Raw genomic sequence first — 23,578 nt, 5'->3', positions numbered from 1 at the left:
ATGAAGGAGAGGTACAGATGAAGGAGGTACAGATGAAGGAGGTACAGATGAAGGAGGTACAGATGAAGGAGAGGTACAGATGAAGGGGGGGTACAGATGAAGGAGAGGTACAGATGAAGGAGGTACAGATGAAGGAGAGGTACAGATGAAGGAGGTACAGATGAAGGAGAGGTACAGATGAAGGAGAGGTACAGATGAAGGAGGTACAGATGAAGGAGAGGTACAGGTGAAGGAGGGTATAGATGAAGGAGGTACAGATGAAGGAGGTACAGATGAAGGAGAGGTACAGATGAAGGAGGTACAGATGAAGGAGGTACAGATGAAGGAGGTACAGATGAAGGAGAGGTACAGATGAAGGAGGTACAGATGAAGGAGGTACAGATGAAGGAGAGGTACAGATGAAGGAGAGGTACAGATGAAGGAGAGGTACAGATGAAGGAGGTACAGATGAAGGAGGTACAGATGAAGGAGGTACAGATGAAGGAGAGGTACAGGTGAAGGAGGTACAGATGAAGGAGGTACAGATGAAGGAGAGGTACAGATGAAGGAGAGGTACAGATGAAGGAGGTACAGATGAAGGAGAGGTACAGGTGAAGGAGAGGTACAGATGAAGGAGAGGTACAGATGAAGGAGAGGTACAGATGAAGGAGAGGTACAGATCAAGGAGAGGTACAGATGAAGGAGGTACAGATGAAGGGGAGGTACAGATGAAGGAGAGGTACAGATGAAGGAGGTACAGATGAAGGAGAGGTACAGATGAAGGAGGTACAGATGAAGGAGGTACAGATGAAGGAGAGGTACAGATGAAGGAGAGGTACAGATGAAAGAGAGGTACAGATGAAGGAGAGGTGCAGATGAAGGAGGTACAGATGAAGGAGGTACAGATGAAAGAGGTACAGATGAAGGAGGTACAGATGAAGGAGAGGTACAGATGAAGGAGGTACAGATGAAGGAGAGGTACAGATGAAGGAGAGGTACAGATGAAGGAGAGGTACAGATAAAGGAGGTACAGATGAAGGAGGTACAGATGAAGGAGGTACAGATGAAGGAGAGGTACAGATGAAAGGGGGGGTACAGATGAAGGAGGTACAGATGAAGGAGGTACAGATGAAGGAGAGGTACAGATGAAGGAGAGGTACAGATGAAGTGGGGGTATAGATGAAGGAGGTACAGATGAAGGAGAGGTACAGATGAAGGGGGGGTACAGTTGAAGGAGGTACAGATGAAGGAGGTACAGATGAAGGAGAGGTACAGATGAAGGAGAGGTACAGATGAAGGAGAGGTACAGATGAAGGAGAGGTACAGATGAAGGAGGTACAGATGAAGGAGAGGTACAGATGAATGGGTTGGTACAGATGAATGAGAGGTACAGATGAAGGAGGTACAGATGAAGGAGAGGTACAGATGAAGGAGGTACAGATGAAGGAGGTACAGATGAAGGAGAGGTACAGATGAAGGAGGTACAGATGAAGGAGGTACAGATGAAGAAGGTACAGATGAAGGAGGTACAGATGAAGGAGGTACAGGTGAAGGAGGTACAGATGAAGGAGAGGTACAGATGAAGGAGGTACAGATGAAGGAGAGGTACAGATGAAGGAGGTACAGATGAAGGGGGGGTACAGCGTCTATATGAGGACAGTGTTGTGATCCTAGCTGTGTTTTTCCGTCCAGGATGTACTGTGTGACTGGGAGGCCCAGGGGGGCCGGGTCCAGGAGCTGAACAAGACCGGCTCAGAACTGGAGACCCTCATCATCACCACCACGGCCCCCCAGACCAAGACAGGTGAGGGCATGGGGGACATGTGGGGACATGTGGTCCTCTGTGGCTCAGTGGGTAGAGCGCGGAGCTAACAAACGCTTTGGTTGTGGGTTCGATTCCCGTCGGGACCGTATGTGCTGGAAATGTATGCGCTCACTGTCATGTGAGTCGCTCCGGATAAAAGCGTGAGCTGAATGGCGTGTATATATATGACATGTGAATGGCGTGTATATATATGACATGTGACACGTGTATATATATATATGACATGTGACACGTGTATATATATGACATGTGACACGTGTATATACTGTATATGACATGTGACACGTGTATATACAGTGGGGAGAACAAGTATTTGATACACTGCTGATTTTGCACGTTTTCCCACTTTCCCACAACTGTGAGAGACAGAATAAAATAAAAAAATCCAGAAAATCAAATTGTATGATTTTAAAGTAATTAATGTACATTTTATTGCATGAAATAAGTATTTGATACATCAGAAAAACAGAACTTAATATTTGGTAAAGAAACCTTTGTTTGCAATTACAGAGATCAGACGTTTCCTGTAGTTCTTGACCAGGTTTGCACACACTGCAGCAGGGATTTGGGCCCACTCCTCCATACAGATCTTCTCCAGATCCTTCAGGTTTCGGGGCTGTCGCTGGGCAACACGGACTTTCAGCTCCCTCCAAAGATTTTCTATTGGGTTCAGGTCTGGAGACTGGCTAGGCCACTCCAGGACCTTGAGATGCTTCTTACGGAGCCACTCCTTAGTTGCCCTGGCTGTGTGTTTCGGGTCGTTGTCATGCTGGAAGACCCAGCCACGACCCATCTTCAATGCTCTTACTGAGGGAAGGAGGTTATTGGCCAAGATCTCGCGATACTTGGCCCCATCCATCCTCCCCTCAATACGGTGCATTCGTCCTGTCCCCTTTGCAGAAAAGCATCCCCAAAGAATGATGTTTCCACCTCCATGCTTCACGGTTGGGATGGTGTTCTTGGGGTTGTACTCATCCTTCTTCTTCCTCCAAACACGGCGAGTGGAGTTTATGCCAAAAAGCTCTATTTTTGGTCTCATCAGACCACATGACCTTCTCCCATTCCTCCTCTGGATCATCCAGATGATCATTGGCAAACCTCAGACGGGCCTGGACATGCGCTGGCTTGAGCAGGGGGACCGTGCGTGCGCTACAGGATTTTAATCCCTGACGGCGTAGTGTGTTACTGATAGTTTGCTTTGAGACTGTGGTCCCAGCTCTCTTCAGGTCATTGACCAGGTCCTGCCGTGTAGTTCTGGGCTGATCCCTCACCTTTCTTATGATCATTGATGCCCCACGAGGTGAGATCTTGCATGGAGCCCCAGACCGAGGGAGATTGACCGTCATCTTAAATTTCTTCCATTTTCTAATAATTGCGCCAACAGTTGTTGCCTTCTCACCAAGCTGCTTCCCTATTGTCCTGTAGCCCATCCCAGCCTTGTGCAGGTCTACAATTTTGTCCCTGATGTCCTTAGAAAGCTCTTTGGTCTTGCCCATTGTGGAGAGGTTGGGGTCTGATTGATTGAGTGTGTGGAGAGGTGTCTTTTATAAAGGTAACGAGTTCAAACAGGCACAGTTAATACAGGTAATGAGTGGAGAATAGGAGGGCTTCTTAAAGAAAAACTAACAGGTCTGTGAGAGCCGGAATTATTACTGGTTGGTAGGTGATCAAATACTTATTTCATACAATAAAATGCCAATTAATTATTTAAAAGTCATACAATGTGATTTTCTGGATTTTTGTTTTAGATTCCGTCTCTCACAGTTGAAGTGTACCTATGATAAAAATTACAGACCTCTACATTCTTTCTAAGTGGGACAACCTGCAAAATCAGCAGTGTATCAAATACTTGTTCTCCCCACTGTATATGACATGTGACACACGTTTGTCATCAGAAGTCTCTGTGTGTAACGGCTGTGTTTGTGTTGAAGTGTGTGACTTCGGTGTGTATGTGCGGCGTGTGTGAATTCAATGTGTGTATGTGCAGTGTGTGTGTGAGTGTGTATGTGTATTTTTCTGTGTTTCTGTGTGTGTGTGTGTGTGTGTGTGTAGCAGTGTCAGTGTCTCAGTGTGTGTGTGTCTCTCTCAGGTGTTCCCCAGATCAATGGTGCCGGCAGCCCCAGCAGCATCAATGGCATTCACACATGCAAAGGTGAGCCCCAACCAGTAGCCCCCCCACCCCCCTACCAAACCGGTAGCCCCCCCCCACCCCCCTACCAAACCAGTAGCCCCCCAACTCCCCTACCAAACCAGTAGTCCCCCCCCCCACCCCCCTACCAAACCAGTAGTCCCCCCCCACCCCCCTACCAAACCAGTAGCCCCCCCACCTCCCTAACAAACCAGTAGTTCCCCCCCCCACCTCCCTACCAAACCTGTAGTCGTCCCCCCACCTCCCTACCAAACCAGTAGTCCCCCCCCACCCCCTACCAAACCAGTAGTCCCCCCCTCACCCCCCTACCAAACCAGTAGCCCCCCCATCTCCCTACCAAACCAGTAGTCCCCCCCCCACCCCCCTACCAACCCAGTAGACCCCCCGCACCCCCCTACCAAACCAGTAGCACCCCCCTACCAAACCAGTAGCCCCCCCACCCCCCTACCAAACCAGTAGTCCCCCCCACCTCCCTACCAAACCAGTAGTCCCCCCCCACCCCCCTACCAAACCAGTAGTCCCCCCCCCACCCCCTACCAAACCAGTAGGCTCCCCTCATGCCAGTGGAGAGGCAGCCCAGTACTCAACACCGCAGACCTCACAGACCCGCAATTTCAGTCTCACACACCCTCACACACACTCACACACCCTCACACACCCTTACACACCCTCACACACCCTCACACACACTCACACACCCTCACACACACTCACACACCCTCACACACACTCACACACACTCACACACTCTCACACACACTCACACACACTCACACACCCTCACACACCCTCACACACCCTTACACACACTCACACACTCACACACACTCACACACACGCACACACCCTCACACACCCTTACACACACTAACACACACTCACACACCCTCACACACCCTCACACACTCACACACACTCACACACACACTCACTCACATGACAAGCGGCTGCCGTGATGTGCTGCTGTCATACTGCATCTCTGTTTCTGTCTGTCTTGTTTCTAGAAGCTGACTGTCTGTTTCTGTCTGTCTGACAACTCGGCGTCAACTTGCTCTCACAACATTCCGATAAAGAAAGTTCAGAGACTTAACGTTCCTCTTCCCTGTTCCCGATCACCTCTCCCCCCTCCTCTCACCTCTCTTCACCTCCCTCTTCTCCTACACCCCCCTCCCCCCTCTCTCCTACTCTCCTCCTCCCTCCTCCTCCACCTCCCTCCCCTCCCCCTCCTCCACCCTCCTCCTCCTCTCCTCCCTCCCTACTTCCAGACCTGACAGAGCTCCAGGTGGCGGTAGCCGAGGTGAACGACCGCTACGAGGCCCTGGGGGGGGAGCTGAGGGAGAGGCGGGGACTCCAGGAGGCCTGTCTGGAGCAGAGGCAGAGAGCCAGGCAGGGGGCCGAGGAGCTCAGCCGCTGGCTGGGGGACAGGGAGCAGAGCCTGGCCCTGGGACAGAGCCTGGCCCTGGGACAGGTGGCCTCCCCCTCCCGACCGGAGGTGGTGCGTGCCCAGGCCCAAGAGAACAAGGTAAGGGCGCGGGGGGGTCGATGGAGGGTCAAGACGTTGTCGTTAGGAACGAGAGTTGAGGTATCTACTCTCGTATCTAGTACCTTAACGACCTCTCATGTCCAGATATCACTTCTATTCTACCTTTAACTCACCAACTGCCACACCATTCCCGGGAACTCTCACCACATAGGGTGCCATGTTTTTTATATGATATTTACCTAGCAACAATAACTTGATTGGCTACAAAATAAAGCGTCATCCTTGTTATCGTCAACGTGTTTGGCCTCATGCTTTTCTTCCTGGTCTCTCTTTCTTGTCTGTGCCTCGGCAGGCCTTACTGTCTGAGCTGTCAGACCACTCTGGGAAGGTGGAGGAGCTGAAGAGCACGCTGCAGGAGCTCATCTTCCAGAACCCAGACTCCCTTGAGGCAGAGGGCTGGAAACAACAGCTGCAGGACATCGGTGAGTGGAGTATTATTATTAGTAGTAGTAGTAGTAGTAGTAGTAGTAGTAGTAGTAGTAGTAGTAGTAGTAGTAGTAGTAGTAGTAGTAGTAGTAGTAGTAGTAGTAGTAGTAGTAGTAGTAGTAGTAGTAGTAGTAGTAGTAGTAGTAGTAGTAGTAGTAGTAGTAGTAGTAGTAGTAGTAGTAGTAGTAGTAGTAGTAGTAGTAGTAGTAGTAGTAGTAGTAGTAGTAGTAGTAGTAGTAGTAGTAGTAGTAGTAGTAGTAGTAGTAGTAGTAGTAGTAGTAGTAGTAGTAGTAGTAGTAGTAGTAGTAGTAGTAGTAGTAGTAGTAGTAGTAGTAGTAGTAGTAGTAGTAGTAGTAGTAGTAGTAGTAGTAGTAGTAGTAGTAGTAGTAGTAGTAGTAGTAGTAGTAGTAGTAGTAGTAGTAGTAGTAGTAGTAGTAGTAGTAGTAGTAGTAGTAGTAGTAGTAGTAGTAGTAGTAGTAGTAGTAGTAGTAGTAGTAGTAGTAGTAGTAGTAGTAGTAGTAGTAGTAGTAGTAGTAGTAGTAGTAGTAGTAGTAGTAGTAGTAGTAGTAGTAGTAGTAGTAGTAGTAGTAGTAGTAGTAGTAGTAGTAGTAGTAGTAGTAGTAGTAGTAGTAGTAGTAGTAGTAGTAGTAGTAGTAGTAGTAGTAGTAGTAGTAGTAGTAGTAGTAGTAGTAGTAGTAGTAGTAGTAGTAGTAGTAGTAGTAGTAGTAGTAGTAGTAGTAGTAGTAGTAGTAGTAGTAGTAGTAGTAGTAGTAGTAGTAGTAGTAGTAGTAGTAGTAGTAGTAGTAGTAGTAGTAGTAGTAGTAGTAGTAGTAGTAGTAGTAGTAGTAGTAGTAGTAATTTAATTAAATTTAATTAATTAATCATTTTAATTTAATTTTTTAAATAATTTTGCCATTTAGCAGACGCCTTTATCCAAAGCGACTTACAATTACGAATTACAGGGACATTCCCCCTGGAGTAACTGAGGGCTAAGTGCCCTTACCCAAGGGCACACTAGTAGTGGTGTGGTTTCAGGCGGGATTCGAACTCACAACCTTCCGATCACAAGTCCAACTCACTATCCACTAGACCACCACTACCCACAAGTAGTACTACCCACTAGTAGTAGTAGTAGTAGTAGTAGTAGTAGTAGTAGTAGTAGTAGTAGTAGTAGTAGTAGTAGTAGTAGTAGTAGTAGTAGCAGTAGTAGCAGTAGTAGTATATTAATATGTATTATTGCTATTGTTTTTTTAATTATTATTATTATTATTTTTATCAGTGGTGGCTGCTATTTGTTCACCTCTTTGTTTGGTCCTCAGACGAGCGATGGGAGAAAGCCAATCAGACGGCGGTGCAGAGACAGACGGAGTTGGAGACCTGTGCTGTAAGGCTGGGCAGCTTTGCCTCGGCAGCCAGTCAGCTGGGGCCGTGGCTCAGAGAGAAAGAGCTGATGATGAGCGTGCTCGGACCCCTGAGTATTGACCCCAACATGCTCAACACTCAGAAACAACAAGCACAGGTACACACACACACACACACACTACGAAAGAAGCACACACTTTCGAACGAGATCGCTGCAACTGACTGTCAGCAATGACCTGTTAGTCGATGTCTGAATAAGAGATAGGAGAAGAAACTCCATGTTCATAACGTCTTGATTGACCTTTCACCTCTCCTCCCCCGCCCTCCTCCTCCTCCATCCCTCCAGTTCATGCTCCGCGAGTTTGAGACCCGCCGCCCCCAGTTCGATCAGTTCACCCAGGCCGCCCAAGGCCTCCTCTCCCCGCTCGGAAGGGGGGACTCCACCACCCAACCCGACGACGCCCAAGACCTGGCCGAGGTCCGCTCCGAGCTGGCCTCCATCTCCCAGCAGTGGGACGACCTCACCTCCCGCCTCACCCGCCGCACGGAGCACATCGACCAGGCGCAGGGGACCAGCGAGCGCTACCAGGCGCTGCTGCGGGAGCTGGCGGTCAGCGCGGCCGCCCTGGGGGAGAGGCTGGACGGCCAGGCGTCCCTCAGTGCCCGGCCCGAGGCCCTGCGCCAGCGGCTGCAGGAGACGGGCGAGATCCGCTTGGAGCTGGAGGAGAGGAGGGCCGAGCTGGCCGAGGCGGAGAGGCTGTGCACTGAGCTGAGCGCCCTGGTGGACGAGCCGTACCTGCGGGAAGAGCTGGACAAGAGGCTGAAGAGCGTGAGCGGCCCGCTGAGGAGTCTGGAGGAGAGGGCCGGTGAGTCTAGGATTAAAACGTCTTAACACTAGAACAGCCCCTACTGTTGAGCAGTTGAGCATTTGCATTTGCATTTAATGGAACAAATGACCTTCTCTTTAAGGCTTCAGAAAGAGTTGGGGGAAAAACGATGGGAAAAATGGTGCGATTATTTAGCCAATGAAGATGGTGATTCTTTGTACTGATTGTATGTTTATATGCTGTATTTGCTGACCCCATGACCTTGTGTATGTATGTATGTATGTTTTTTCTTTTTCTGCTGTTGATGTTTGTTGTCCATAAAATGTGGACAAAATAAAAATAATATAAAAAAAAAAACACTAGAACAGCCATGAGTAAAGAAAATTGTTCTATCTTTGCACTCGATCAAATATCAGGACCCTCCTTTCAGGGGTAGTGGTGGTCTAGTGGATAGTGAGTTGGACTTGTGATCGGTAGGTTGTGAGTTCAAATCCCGCCACTAGTGTGCCCTTGAGTAAGGCACTTAGCCCTCAGTTACTCCAGGGGGAATGTCCCTGTACTTTGTAATTGTAAGTCGCTTTGGATTAAAAGCGTCTGCTAAATGGCAAAATTAATTAAAATTAAATGACGTTTCCTAGATATGTGCGTCCTACCGGCAAGTATCCTTACTTTTTCAAAATCACATCAGGATAAGCTAGTATAAAGCTATTTTGCAGTTTTTCTGTGTAGGAAGCAGGCCAATTTACAAGCGGCAACTAGTGGTCATTGTGTGTAAATAGCAGCTTAGCATTGTAAAGACTGGTAATTTGACCCCCATGGCGGCTCTTTTAGTAGGTAAAAAAGGCACTGTTCTAGTGTTAAGTCGTTGACAAAATGGCTCTGAAAGGGTTCTCTCCGTTTTGTAAGAGGAACCCGTTTGAGAAACGTTTCAGGTTAGATGTAGACGCCTTCCGTGTTCGCCCTGTAACCCTTTTCACAGAAGGTTCTAAATGGAACCCAAAAGCATGACTGCCTACTGCCGATGTTGTGTATATATCTATATGGTGTGATTGGAGTCTGTGTTGTCTGTAACGAGGTAACTGCTTGTGGGAGGGGATTTGAACAATGTCTAGTATCTATCTGTTGGAGTTTCTATGACGGAGGGATGCAGGGTGTTCTGGAGAAGAGGTGAACGAGTGATTGTTAATCTCTATCAGTATGTTTTTGGGTTCTTTGTCCTGCAGTACTGGGTCTTCTCTCATGCTGGTGAAGCTGAACTCCAGCTCCAGTGTACAGCATCTGTAGGTTAACAGTTCTCTATCCCCCCTTGTCCCCTCCCCCTCCCCCAGCCGACGGCCTATCCCAGCTCCAGGCTGCTCTCTCCAGCACCCAACAGTTTCACCAGATGTTCCAGGAGCTGAGAAGCTGGCTGGATGACCAGGGCGACCGGAGAGACTCGTCCAGCGACTCCCTGCCCTGCCAACCGGAGTCTTTGCGGACTCTGCTCGCCCAGCAAGAGGATCTCCACCGCGGGGTGGCCAGCCAACGAGGCCCCTACGAGCTCATCCAGGCCGAGGGGGCGTCCCTGCTGGCCTCGCTGCCCGCGGGCGGAGAGGAGAGGTCGGCCTTAGAGTCCCGCCTCGCCACCATCCGCCAGGACTGGGACGCCCTCAACCAGCGCATCACGGAGCGCCAGAACCGCCTGAAGTCCACGCTAGCCAAGGCGGAGACGTACCAGCAGCACCGGGCCGAGCTCACCCCCTGGATGGCCGAGTGCGAGGGCCAGGAGGGTGACATCCAGCCCTCCCTGGATTGCCAGACCCTGGACGAGGCCCTGCAGAAGGCCCAGCAACTGGGCCTGGACCTGGAGCGCCGCCGCCCTCTGGTGGAGGCTCTGAACGCGGCGGCCGACCAGCTGCTGGAGCAGTGCCGCGTCGGGGAGGAGGAGGTCCGTGACGACAAGGCCCAGCTGAACCGCCGGGTGGACGGGCTGGCCGAGAGGCTGCAGGGGTGGAGCGGCCAGCTGGAGGAGCTGGCGGCCCGCCTGAAGGAGTTTGAGGACGGGCAGCAGGCGGTGGAGCGGAGGCTGGAGGCGGCGCGGCACCAGATCGAGGTCCAGGAGGCACTGGGCCCGCAGGCCTGCAGCAACAAGAGCCTGGAGCGCCTGCGCAGCCAGCAGGAAGCACTGCGCTCGCTGCAGCCACAGGTGCTGTACCTCCGGGACCTGACCCAGGGCCTGCTGCAGGACGCCCCCCAGACACCGGGGGGCAGCGGAGAGGGAGGCCAGAGGCTGGAGCAGCAGGCCCGCAACACAGAGAAGGAGTTTGGAGACGTCAGCGAGAAGGTGAGAGGGGAGAGCGGGGGTGACGTCAGTGGACATCAGTGTTGCCACAGTTACTTTGAAAAAGTATTCTGATTACTGATTACTGATTACTCCTTTAAAAAGTAATCTAGTTACTTTACTGATTACTTGATTTTAAAAGTAACTAAGTTAGATTACTAGTTACTTTTTTAGTTACTATTGGCAGCTGCCTAGGCACCCGACCCCCCCCCCCCCCCCCCCCGCAACATAAAAATGAAAACTGGTTTTGCCAAAACTCACTTTATTTTAACAGTAACTTAAATTACATAATTAAACTTTAAACAATAACTTAAAACAACAAAATAAAGAGTATTTCTTTGCCTCAGCCAACATAAATACTTGTTTTTAAACAATAAAATAAATATAATCTTTATTTAAAAGTAACTAGCAAGGAGTGGTTTCACAAAACCTAAAACCTACCCTGACCATTCAGATATGATCCTAATATAATCCTAATCCTAAACTGGGTGAGTCTTATCAATTTAGTTTATCAATGATCAACATTTATGTTCTTGTCATCCTTTGCTGACACAAACTCAAAATAATCCTTATATTTCCAGCTATTTAACGCATATCTCTGTTCTCGCTCCATTGTGTAGGCTACGCTTCTGTTTACACTGTGCAATCAGCGTGGTGATACACGTGAGCGATTCTGCTGCAATCTCGCGATAGTCGAGAGCCGTTTTTTGCGGGCATGGCCTTCCATAGTAACCTCGTGTTGAAAACGTGGGCACTGACGTCACTCCCCAAGACGCGAGAAATGTTTGTTTACTATCGAACATTACAAAGAAATACTGCATTTAGCCTAAGTTATGAGGTAGTAACGCAATAGTAACGCACAGCCACTTGAATAAGTAACTTTAATCCGATTACTGATTTGGAAATAGTATCGCGTTAGAATACTCGTTACTGGGAAAAGTATTCAGATTAGAGTATCGCGTTACTTAGTATCGCGTTACCGGCATCACTGGTGGACATACTGTAGCCCAGTGTTTCTCAAAGTGCAATGGCATTCCTGGGGGCTGCGAGAGACAGTTAGGAGGTCAATAAGTTCCACTCAGCTTCTGACCTTTTCCAATTGTAGCCTAGCTGTTCATAATGAAGGCATTTCTAACAGGGACAGGGAAAAGAAAAACTACAGAAAATCTAAATGCTTCGGAGTAGGGATGCAGCAAAAGTTCGGCCACCGAATGTATTTTGCCGAAAATAGCAAATAACACTGTGGCGAACGTTATCGCCCGTTTATGTATTGTAGCTAGCTAGCTAGCGAACCAGAGTTCTTGGCTACTGTTATTTTTCAGGTGTTCACTGATTGGCGTTTAGCGTTAACTCATTTGCATATTAACTTATCACAAAGGATTATGGGCCCATTTTATGTCCGTTTTGTGGGTCAAATCATAACTGTGAGGTTCATGTCTGAGTATGGGCTAGCTCAGGTTCTTAACCACGCCATTGAATGTACGACTGTGTCGGAGTTCTATGGTCAATAAAAGCTTGCATGATTATACTGGATGTGCAGAGTCCGTATTCCATCCACGTTACCGCACATTCGGTGCTCAGCCATTCGGTGTGAAAAGGCCGAATGTTTATCCAATGCGAGACGTTAATTTTGATGACGTGATCAAACAGTGCGAGCAACCCATGCTGTTCTGTGAATGAGACGAGCATTGAGTGATGACTGCCTACTGCCAAGTCATATAATTACAGCAAACATGTCGGTAGTTTGGCATCTGTTCTCTGAAAGACAACAAGAGGCACATTCTGACATTATAGACTTCCGTTTTCGTTTTCGCAACTTCTAAATAAAAGCGCAAGCTAAGAGTTGTTGAAAATCAATGACATTGCTAGTCAGCTAACACAGCTTGTTTTGTGAGTCTGCTAACAATGTAAAGTAGTGTTATAGTTAACTAGGTAGCAGTGGGGAATACTCATCGAATCCAATGCATTGCAATATTTTGGCTTGACTAGCGAATGTATTTCCGTTTTCAAAATAAAAGTCAGAACATTTTGATTGGTGACTTGTTCCCCCTTTCACCAACCGCTGTCACAATTTTTTTACATCTTTCATGAAATGAGGAAATATTACAATTCTTTAATTTTATAAGTATCATTTTACATTTTACTTGAATAAGCAGAATTGTAGTAATCTAAAAAGTACAGAAGTGATATATAATGACAAATGTCAAACAAAAGGTGATAATTTTTTCACAATGCTTGCTTTTAATCGTTTTTATTTCAATAAATGTAAACTTGCCCCCTGTTGTGACAGTTTTGTTGGGGTGAGGGGGGGGCTCACAATTGTTTTGTCCGCCCAAAGGGGGCTTGACAATTTTTTTGGGGAGAACCACTGCTGTAGCCAATGAAAGGAAAGGAATAAAGGTGGAGAGTTGTCGCTCAGCCAATCGGTGCCCTCTGGGGTGTTGCAATAGTAACAATACAAAGCAGGAGCTATTTATAACCAGTGTATGTGTGTGTGTGTGTGTGTGTGTGTGTGTGTGTGTGTGTGTGTGTGTGTGTGTGTGTGTGTGTGTGTGTGTGTGTGTGTGTGTGTGTGTGTGTGTGTGTGTGTGTGTGTGTGTGTGTGTGTGTGTGTGTGTGTGTGTGTGTGTGTGTGTGTGTGTGTGTGTGTGTGTGTGTGTGTGTGTGTGTGTGTGTGTGTGTGTGTGTGTGTGTGTGTGTGTGTGTGTGTGTGTGTGTGTGTGTGTGTGTGTGTGTGTGTGTGTGTGTGTGTGTGTGTGTGTGTGTGTGTGTGTGTGTGTGTGTGTGTGTGTGTGTGTGTGTGTGTGTGTGTGTGTGTGTGTGTGTGTGTGTGTGTGTGTGTGTGTGTGTGTGTGTGTGTGTGTGTGTGTGTGTGTGTGTGTAAGGAGAACAGAACTTGTTGTAGCTGTCAGAGGAGTCACGCATTTGAGTTCCAGTGGTCTTATATGGTCATTGTGAAGGTTGAAATATTCATAACATTGGTTCACTGTTGGAAACCTCCGTTAACATTGGAGCATTGAGAGTAAAGTCAAGAGCATTGGGCTGTATTCTGATACATATAGGTCCAAATATGCCATATATGGTAACAGAGTAAATGGTCTCGCTTTCAACTCCATACGTCTCCTTAGCAGGAGCTGGTTTTGTCTTTAACTAGGCTAATACTTATAGAATTGTTAGTATCACCCTGATCATATTTAAATCCCATTTTAACTGTCCCTATAGTGATTTGTAGATCATTGTATCTAGATAGATGGATAGTTTATTGAAGTCTCTCCACAATAATGCATCAATTGAACCATATATATACCAAAATACACATTTAAAAATCACGTTGTGGACCATTCAGAAAGAGCTTCAACATACTGTATAGACCTATACATACAATGGATAATTCATACGTCATTAGTATTAATACATTTATAAAGACACGTCTATGTTGGAGAATAGGATGGCAGGCTTTTGGTATTTACGTTATTTATACCTTAGAACATTATCTCACAGTATTATCATTCATCATCAAGACCATTGAAAATCCCTGATGTCGTTGTGTAACCCACAGCTGAGCAGAGCATGAGCTTCAGCTTCAATGGATCCATTATCAGAATAAAACACAGAGCCGTTTATGTAGAGGAGTGATTGTGTTGGTGTGTCTACCTGTTGCTATAGTGAGAGGGGACACTCTATATATAGCAGAAAACGCTTTGATATTGACTGGCGGCTAAAACATGATGTTCCCATGATTCCATCTCAGTAGTGCTTTCAAAAAGGCAATAGGTGTGTGATACCACTTGTTGTTCTCTCTGAGGAAGTGCTGATTCAAAGGGCCTTTGGTTGTTTCTTGTGAACTCTGTCTGTGTCAGACATATCAAAACGTACCAATGGAAAATAGCTTTGACATGGTATATAACAGGGTATAGAAATAGTTTAGAAACATTAGCCCATCAAAATACACATTTACAAAGGCATGCTGCATCATCTTTGCCAGTTTGTAAGGCAGCATTTCTAAGCAGCATTTGGCATGTGTTAGTCAGTGGTTTATAAATGATTGTCATTCTTACATCATTCTACCAGTAAAAGATGAAAGTTGTAAAAGTAGAAGTTGAATCCCTTTTGTAACCAGATTTCCTTTTCCCTCTCCCTTTGTCCTCCATCCCTTTCTCTCCTTTCCCCCTCTTCTTCTACCCTTCATCCATTTTTCTCCTTTCCCCCCTCTTCCTCTCCCCTTCATCCCTCCCTCTCCTTTTCCCCCTCTTCCTCTACCCTTCATCCCTCCCTCTCCTTTTCCCCCTCTTCCTCTACCCTTCATCCCTCCCCCCTCTTCCTCTTCCCTCCATCCCTTTCTCTCCTTTTCCCCCTCTTCCTCTACCCTCCCCTCCCCTCCCCCCCTCCGTGGTCAGATCGAGCAGTGCTGCGCCACGCTGGAGTCTCGCCTGCAGGGCGTGGGGGAGGTCCAGGCCAACGTGCGCGACGTCTTCTCCCGCCTGGCCGACCTGGACGACGAGCTGGACGGCCTGAGCCCCGTGGGGCGTGACGCTGACTCCCTGGCCTCGCAGGCCGACGCCCTCCGGGCCTTCCTGGGCCGCCTGGCCGCCCTGCGGGGGGAGCTGAAGGGCCACGGGGGGGACTGCGCCCTCATGCTCCGGCGCGAGGGGTCCTCCCCAGACCTGCTGGCCCTGCGCAGGGAGACGGAGGCCCTGAGCCGCCAGGCAGGGAAGCTGCAGGAGAGGGGCCAGGGCCGGCTGGAGCAGACGGAGGCGGCGGCCGAGCGGGTGCGGGAGTTCTACGCCCGGCTGGGCGAGCTGGGGGGCCTGCTGGGGAGGGCGGAGGACGGGCTGAAGGCGCAGGGCGCGGTGGGGACGGAGGTGGACGCCATCAGGCAGCAGCTGCAGGAGATCAAGGTAAGGGCGTTTGGAGGACTTTAGAGGGTTTCTCGCGGCGTTGTTGAGAAATTATCTGAACCATGTTCTCGTCTTTCTGGTTACGGTCTGGAAAGTGCTCTGAACCAGCGAGTTAATGAGCACGCTCCAAGCAGTGAGGGGGTCATCCCTATGTTCCCCGGGTCCTATGTTCCCCGGGTCCTATGTTCCCCTGTTTCTTAGCAAAAAAAAAAAAAAGGGTTCTATGTTCCCCTCTTCCGAAAACTTCCGAAAAAGGGTTCTATGTTCCCCGCTTCCGAAAAAGGGTTCTATGTTCCCCGCTTCCGTATATTCCCCGCCAGCCGTTGTGTCAAGCGACCCCAGGTGTCGTTATGTAGTACTGCATGAGTTTTTTTTTTTTTTTTTTTTTTTTTTTTTTTAAACAACATACACAAATACATAATTATACTGTTAGTTTTTTTTTTATTGTTTTTTTTTTAAACAACATACACAAATACATAATCATACTGTGGATTACTATGTGTACAACATTATTATATGAACAAAATGATTATATGTACAAAACCTTTTGTAGGTAGGACACTATTGGACCTCGGCCCAAATCTAGTACTGAACCTGACCCCCCATGCTAAACCATTTGGAAGTACAGTATACTAGGACTCCAATTCAGACACACTGGGGGGCTGTCACAAATCTACTAACTCTAATCAGCCTGGGGCCTCATTCATAACGGGTGCTTAGATCAAATGTTGATCTTACCCGTGTCGTACGTAGAAAACCACGTCAACGTAGTGATTTATAAAATGTCAACGTGAGTCAATTTGATCGTGGAAACGATCGTAGCTCGACGTCGAGTATTCAACTTGCTTACGTACATTACCTACTGGTTATGCGGAGTTATTACAGGCATGTGAGCTGCACTGGAAAAACGTTGCCTATTGTAATTCATGCAAGTGGCTCGTAATAAAATTAACGATGTTGTTATCAGCCGAGAAAATGAGTTTAATTCAAGATTGAAAGGGAACTAATGTTTATGATTGTATTTCAGTCTTTCTTTATATCCCTACGGAGCTGTCTATCTCTCTTCAACATGCCTATGCCTTGCCCGGCCACGCGCTAAATGATACTGGATTTCGAGTTGAGTCGGGATGAGGGGGAATGGCATCCCCCCTGAAATAAAAACAGTCCAAATCATCCCCCTTCTAAAACTGCCATCCCCCCTTTCCATCCCTTATGTCATTTTTATCAATGAACGTGGTATTACTGCCCTCTCCCCTTCCAGACGCACGCCTATATAATATAGTATTAACGCCCTGTGATAGCGGCTCAAATAGCGGCTGAATGAAGCTATAATATAATATAATACAGACAGTATATAATATTGTCAGTATTGTCTGTCTGTATTATATTATATTATAGCACTTGGCTTCATTCAGCCGCTATAATTGAGCCTCTATCACAGGGCGTTAATACAAACCTCATTCACCTGCGTTCAATTCCAAGTATGTTTGGTATTTATAGAAGGAAGCACGTACGCAACTTTAAACCATCTCAGCCCGTTTTATAAATAATGCTCACGTCCGTTTAGAAAAATGTGCTTACGTGAAAGTCAAAGATGACGTTCAAGTATTTCTTTATGAATGAGGCCCCTGGTCTCACACGGCAGACGTCAGAATTCGACGTTGATGGACAAACAATAATCTGCTCTATTCATACATTAATCTGCTCTATTCAGACATTAATCTGCTCTATTCAGACATTAATCTGCTCTATTTGTGGTGTTATGTTAGTTAGAACATAAGGATAATAAATATATGGTGTGACGCTTATGCTGTAGACCAATGGGAATGAGTTGGGGATAGAGGGGAGAGCATGCACAGTGGGAAAGCGGGCAGAGTGGAATGAATGGTGGAACTGGATGGTTAATAAAGTACGTGATATATAGTTAACAGTTGTCTCACGCGTTTACATTACGAAACACGACACTATTCAGACATTAATCTGCTCTATTCAGACATTAATCTGCTCTATTCAGACATTAATCTGCTCTATTCATACATTAATCTGCTCTATTCAGACATTAATCTGCTCTATTCACACATTAATCTGCTCTATTCACACATTAATCTGCTCTATATATTCATACATTAATCTGCTCTATTCAGACATTAATCTGCTCTATTCAGACATTAATCTGCTCTATTCATACATTAATCTGCTCTATTCAGACATTAATCTGCTCTATTCACACATTAATGTCTTCACAAATGACCCAACTCTGATAGTCTTTATATCAAATCTGAGAATGAAATTCAGTATGCTAATTATAAAAGGGGTATGCTATTGATAATATGAATGAATGAATCAATGAATGGTCTTTATTGTCATTGATATAGTACTGGTTTACATAAATAAAGGCTATGTACACTATCCACTATACTATACTGTACAAATAAAACACTGTGCTGTACTCTATGCTATGCTATACCTATTCTAACATTTCCTATTCTCGGCAACCTTATGTACCCTAGGGTTGTCATATTGCACATAGTGTTATTGCACATTCATTTAAAGTGTCGCAGTTTGCAGGCTTGAAATGTACATATCATTGTAGCATGATATGCTAAATGTAGCATATCATTTAGATTGTTTTTAATGTATTGTTTTAGATAATTCATTATTTTAAAATATTATTTTCTTTAGATAAACAACTAAAATAAAAAATCTAAATTAGATGCTATTGATACTGCATAGACACACATTGATATAATATACTTGTATGTGTCAGGGGACAATGTTGCACTCTGATATTTAGTGTGTCTCTGTTGCGCCCTTCTTCTCCGAGTCACCAGAGGGCGTAACACCCCCTATCAATTGTTTTAAGGTCAATTGTAATTGAGCTTGAGTTACAAGACTTCCTCAAATACCGGTATGTTCGGAACACATGCGTAGTGACAATGGCTCAAATAATTACTGGAGACCGAGGGGGGAAAATATTAGTTCTGGATAACTTTAGGTACCAGAAACACCGCACAAATTTACAGAATATTCGGTGGCGGTGTTGGAGAGAAGACTGCCGGACAGTTCTGGTTACAAACATCTTTGATGTAGAGGGGGTCAATCCCAACATAGAAGTTCGCGAGGTCCGCGAACATGTGCATGCCCCCGATACACAAATGGTGAACAATGCGCAATTTCGCCAAGTGATTACTGGAGAGGTGGTGAGAGAACCCACAGTACCAATCAAGCGCATTTACGATGCTGAGTGCGTAGGTCTACAGCGGGGCCGTCCCATCCAGCGTGGAGGTCGAGGGCAACCTCCTCAAAGATTCTCCTCAGTTAGGTCTGTTATGGCCAGAGCCAGAGCTGCAGTAATCCCTCCCGTCCCAGCTACCGTTGATGATGTAAGGATCGACGGTCAATGGGCTGAGACATGGAGCAGAGACCATTTCCTCCTGCACCAAGACAGTGAGTGGGGCATAGCAGTGTTTTCCACAGAGGACAACCTGAGACAGCTGCGACACTGCAGGACATTATACATGGATGCTACATTCAAGTCGTGCCCACGCCCATACAACCAAGTATTCACTATACTCGGGGACATTCATGGCTTCGTTGTCCCCCTTGTACATGTCCTCATGGAGCAACGTACAATTGGACACTACCGACAAGTGTTCCAGTGTGTCAAAACGTCACTCAGGAGAATCACCCACCACCTTTGGCGTCCGCGTAAAGTCATCTGTGACTTTGAGCAAGCGCTGAAAACTGCTCTTGAAACGGAGTTGCCACAAGCCAGAATCGGAGGATGCTACTTCCATTTCAACCAAGCCTTGTGGAAGAGGGTACAGGCACTTGGATTGGCTGGTCCATTCCGTCATGACCATCCACTGGCAGCAGTCATCCGCAAGGTTTGTTGTGTTCTGTCATTGCATTTAGAAATGCTCTTACTGTAACGCCAAATCAAATTCCTATATGTGTATGCTTAATGTGTATGCATAAATGGCAATAAACGTTATCTCATCTCTCATCTCATCTCATCTCATCTCATCTCAAGGTGATGGCCTTAGGACACCTGCCTCTGCCTCTGGTCCAGATCAATTTTGATCTTCTCCTCCACCACAGAAACACCAGGCGTGCCCTGATGAACCACCCTGAGTTACAAGACTTCCTTGCGTATGTTCGTAACACATATGTCCATCCTGGAGCGGCCTTCCCACCAGCGATGTGGAATGTGTTCGAGAGAAACATGGAGCAAAGGACCAATAATCATGTTGAATGTAAGTGTAACAATGACAGATCTGAACAAAAAAAATATAATTTCATCTAATAACTAAATCTGAAGTATTAAGTTAATTATTTTATATTGTTAATATAATATTGTCTGCTAATTATGGGTTAATTCATTCTTATCCTATCACCTCTGGGCCTGTGCGTATATCGAGGTTTAACTATGAGCCGAAACAAAAATTAACGAAACATCAAACACAGCAGAGGACAGGAGGGCTCTTTAAACAGGTGGACGAGTTGCCACGTACAGGCGCGCTAATGATGATGGACATAACATCAGTCCAATCATGGGCGGGCACCGTGATTGAGAAAGGATTAAGAAAGGATTTAAAATTGTGAAAGGAGGAGACACAGAGGGGAAAATGTTCAATGTCAAAATGTTCATGCCAAACTAATAACATTTAGGGCCTGATTTACTAAGATCCCAAATAACGAATACTAATTGAAGTTCACACACAGGGGAAGTTGAGATATACTTCAAATAAGGCCCGCTATCTTCTACATTGGAAAGATCAACAATCCTCACTGCACACCGTTAGTAGATCAGCCTGCAGATGTAGAACCAGTTTGCACATTAATAGGCCATTAATAGGCTAATAAGTTATAATTCTGTATTTTTGTTCTAGCTTATCATCGTACTCTGAACGATGCTGTCCAAGTGCGCCATCCTTCACTTTGGAAATTCCTTCGGCACCTGAAGGATCAGCAAACGCTTGCAGAGGGTAAACTGGGGATGGCAGACAGAGGCCACGCTCCCCCAACAAGGAGACGGAAGTGGAGGGAGTTGGAGGCCCGTCTACTGAGGCTGAAAGGACAGTACATGCAGGGCCACAGAGATCTGGCTTCGTACTGGAGGGCTGTCAGCCGTAGCGTCCGTATGGGCTAGATTTCCACATTTATTTTGATAGCACTTTGGCCTATGTTGTTGTTATTATTATTGTTATTGGCCTAATTGTGTTATTGTTATTATTATTATTATTGTTATTATTAGTTAGAATAAGCTGTACGCCATTGTTTACGCCATCATGTATGCCATTGTTTACATGTTATTTAGCTCTTTCATTTGTTTTTGCCAAGTTATTGCTGTACCATAGTTTTGTTATTGAAAGATGTCTGTACCTTTCCAGTTTATATGGACCTGTTTACTTAGTAAGCCATATAGTTATTATTACAATATATGTGATGCCAGAGTTAGGACTGATAATTGCACTAGAGCTCATGTGTCAGGATTACCAGGTTTCAGCAGTGAAACAGTAGGCCTCTCCTTATTAGTGCCTGACTACTAAAACACTAGAGTGAAAGAATGTCTTCATGTTTGATGATGTTTCAAACATGTTGCATCATGTTTGTGCAAACAATGTTTGCACAAACATTGTTTTTTTTTTGTTGTTGTTGGTTGCAATAAAAGCCTATATTTTGGATTGATATCTCTACTGTATTTATTTGATTCCGTTTGACCAAAATATAGAAAAAATATTTCTTTAATCCATGCATACAATTGCAAATGTTGGGCCGCTACCCGCACGTTTAGCTGTGTTGCTCATTCCACAAATGCATGATCCTTACAAGTCATACCTCGTTGTAAAAGTGACTAATCAGCGGGTCATTCCACTAAAGGTGGATCAGTATAGCGGCGCTCAGGGAACTCGAGATTGGAAATCAAGCCTTGAAGATGGCTTACAAATCTTCGATATGGGCGCGTGCACGCAGACATAAAAAGCCCTGAAGTGTCGATCTGTCGAAATGAAGATACTCCACTCTGCAGGGGTACTACATTTGCGCAGCATTCCGAATTATTGATTTTTATGAAGACGGAAAAATAAGATGTAAAATAGTGCAATACTGCCGCAATTAACAAGGCGAGGGAAATGGTTTGGCAAGAAATTGCTGACCGATTAAATGCGTAGGTCATACTAGCCCCAGTTATTGTTATATGTTCATATTTTAATAAATGAATATTACTACTGTGGTGATATCCGCAGCAGGCTACAAATCGTCATATCGCCACAATGGCCTAGTGGTATTGACTGCTGCCATAGGATTTAATCGTCATTTTATATCAGTGGTTCGAATCCCTCTTCAGGCGCACTTTTTACTGCATTTCGTTGTCTGAATCTAATCTAAAATCTCATCTAAAAAAGTATTGTAGGCTATAAAATTATGGTGCAGGCTAATTTACAAGAACTGACACGATTACAATGGTGTTTGAAACCTTTGCATGAAATCTTCGGTTAAATGTAAAAAAAAAAAAAAATGAATGACTTAGTCAAGTCTCGAACTCGCAACCTTTGGAACTCCAGTCCGCAGCTTTAACCACTACGCTAGCATGACAGCAATGCAAGTTGTTTCTTTTTACACTCTTTTCTTTATTGATATATCGATTTATCTATCACACTTTCAAAATATCAAGTTATCTATCACACAATCAAACTATCTATCGATCGATCACACTTTCAAAATATCAAATTATCTATCTATCACACAGTCAAACTATCTAATCTATCTATCTCGTGTGAAGTGGGAACTAATATTTCCTAGGGAGGAACTATCGTTCGGGATGTAGTTTCCGCCTGTGAGCCTTTTTTGACGCGCGTCTCACTATAGCCTGTGTTTTCGATTTCGAAGACGTCACTCACTGTGCTACGAAAACTGGCTAGTTACTTAGGGATTATATTATGGGATATGTGACACTGTAACCTAGAGACACACTGCGCTGTTACGTGACGTCCTGCCAATGGGATGTACAGTATTGTCCCATAGGTTGGCATTTTGATGCTTGGTCTTGGAAACAAACACCATGTTTGCACAAACATAGTTTTTTTGTTGTTGTTGTTGGTTGCAATAAAAGCCTATATTTTGGATTGATATCTCTACTGTATTTATTTGATTTCGTTTGACAAAAATATAGAAAAAATATTTAATAATGTGTATATATATATATATCACTGGTGTTCTTTTAGGAATATAAGATTTTCAATTCCATCTCGAAAATGATCTATCTAGGGAGTTATATAAAATGCTGAGACAATACTATGACATTCGTTGTGTTCTTCATTATTTCCAAGTCATCTTAAGACCCCCCCCCAAAAAAAAAAAAAAAAAAAAAAAAAAAAAAACTCTCATGCAGTACCACATAACGACACATGAGGTCGCTTGACACAACGGCGGGCGGGGAACATAGGACCCTTTTTCGGAAGCGGGGAACATAGAACCCTTTTTCGGAAGCGGGGAACATAGAACCCTTTTTCGGAAGTGCGGAACAGGGGAACATAGGACCCGGGGAACATAGGACCCGGGGAACATAGGCATGCTCCCGCAGTGAGTTACTAGAAGTGGCCTAACAGACACTCCTGACTAGCTATGGGCTAACATACTCCTGACTAGCTATGGGCTAACATACTCCTGACTAGCTATGGGCTAACATACTCCTGACTAGCTAAGGGCTAACATACTCCTGACTAGCTAAGGGCTAACAGACACTCCTGACTAGCTATGGGCTAACAGACACTCCTGACTAGCTATGGGCTAACAGACACTCCTGACTAGCTAAGGGCTAACATACTCCTGACTAGCTAAGGGCTAACATATTCCTGACTAGCTATGGGCTAATAGTCACTCCTGACTAGCTATGGGCTAACAGTCACTCCTGACTAGCTATGGGCTAACATACCCCTGACTAGCTATGGGCTAACATACTCCTGACTAGCTATGGGCTAACAGTCACTCCTGACTAGCTATGGGCTAACAGTCACTCCTGACTAGCTATGGGCTAACAGACACTCCTGACTAGCTATGGGCTAACAGACACTCCTGACTAGCTATGGGCTAACATACTCCTGACTAGCTATGGGCTAACATATTCCTGACTAGCTATGGGCTAACATATTCCTGACTAGCTATGGGCTAACATACTCCTGACTAGCTATGGGCTAACATATTCCTGACTAGCTATGGGCTAACATATTCCTGACTAGCTATGGGCT

General features: G+C 45.7%; 1 protein-coding gene across 1 annotated transcript in view; it reads left to right on the top strand.

Moving 5' to 3' along the window:
- The window catches only part of macf1a (microtubule actin crosslinking factor 1a), a gene marked incomplete at its 5' end in the record, with an annotated part of 389,501 nt that overhangs the window by 277,569 nt on the left and 88,354 nt on the right, over window positions 1-23,578 (top strand). Inside the window, 8 exon segments of the mRNA XM_080531631.1 lie at window positions 1,672-1,783; window positions 3,894-3,956; window positions 5,219-5,475; window positions 5,789-5,918; window positions 7,242-7,441; window positions 7,631-8,150; window positions 9,440-10,434; window positions 14,829-15,329. Of these exon segments, the coding sequence (XP_080387757.1) occupies window positions 1,672-1,783; window positions 3,894-3,956; window positions 5,219-5,475; window positions 5,789-5,918; window positions 7,242-7,441; window positions 7,631-8,150; window positions 9,440-10,434; window positions 14,829-15,329 (2,778 nt within the window).

This window comes from Nansenia antarctica, assembly GCF_963989245.1.
Source record: "Nansenia antarctica genome assembly, chromosome: 5".
In the NCBI taxonomy this organism is placed as follows: Eukaryota; Metazoa; Chordata; class Actinopteri; order Argentiniformes; family Microstomatidae; genus Nansenia; species Nansenia antarctica.
The sequence above is the reverse complement of the archived record's forward strand: the minus strand, read 5'-3'. Positions and strand labels throughout refer to the sequence as shown.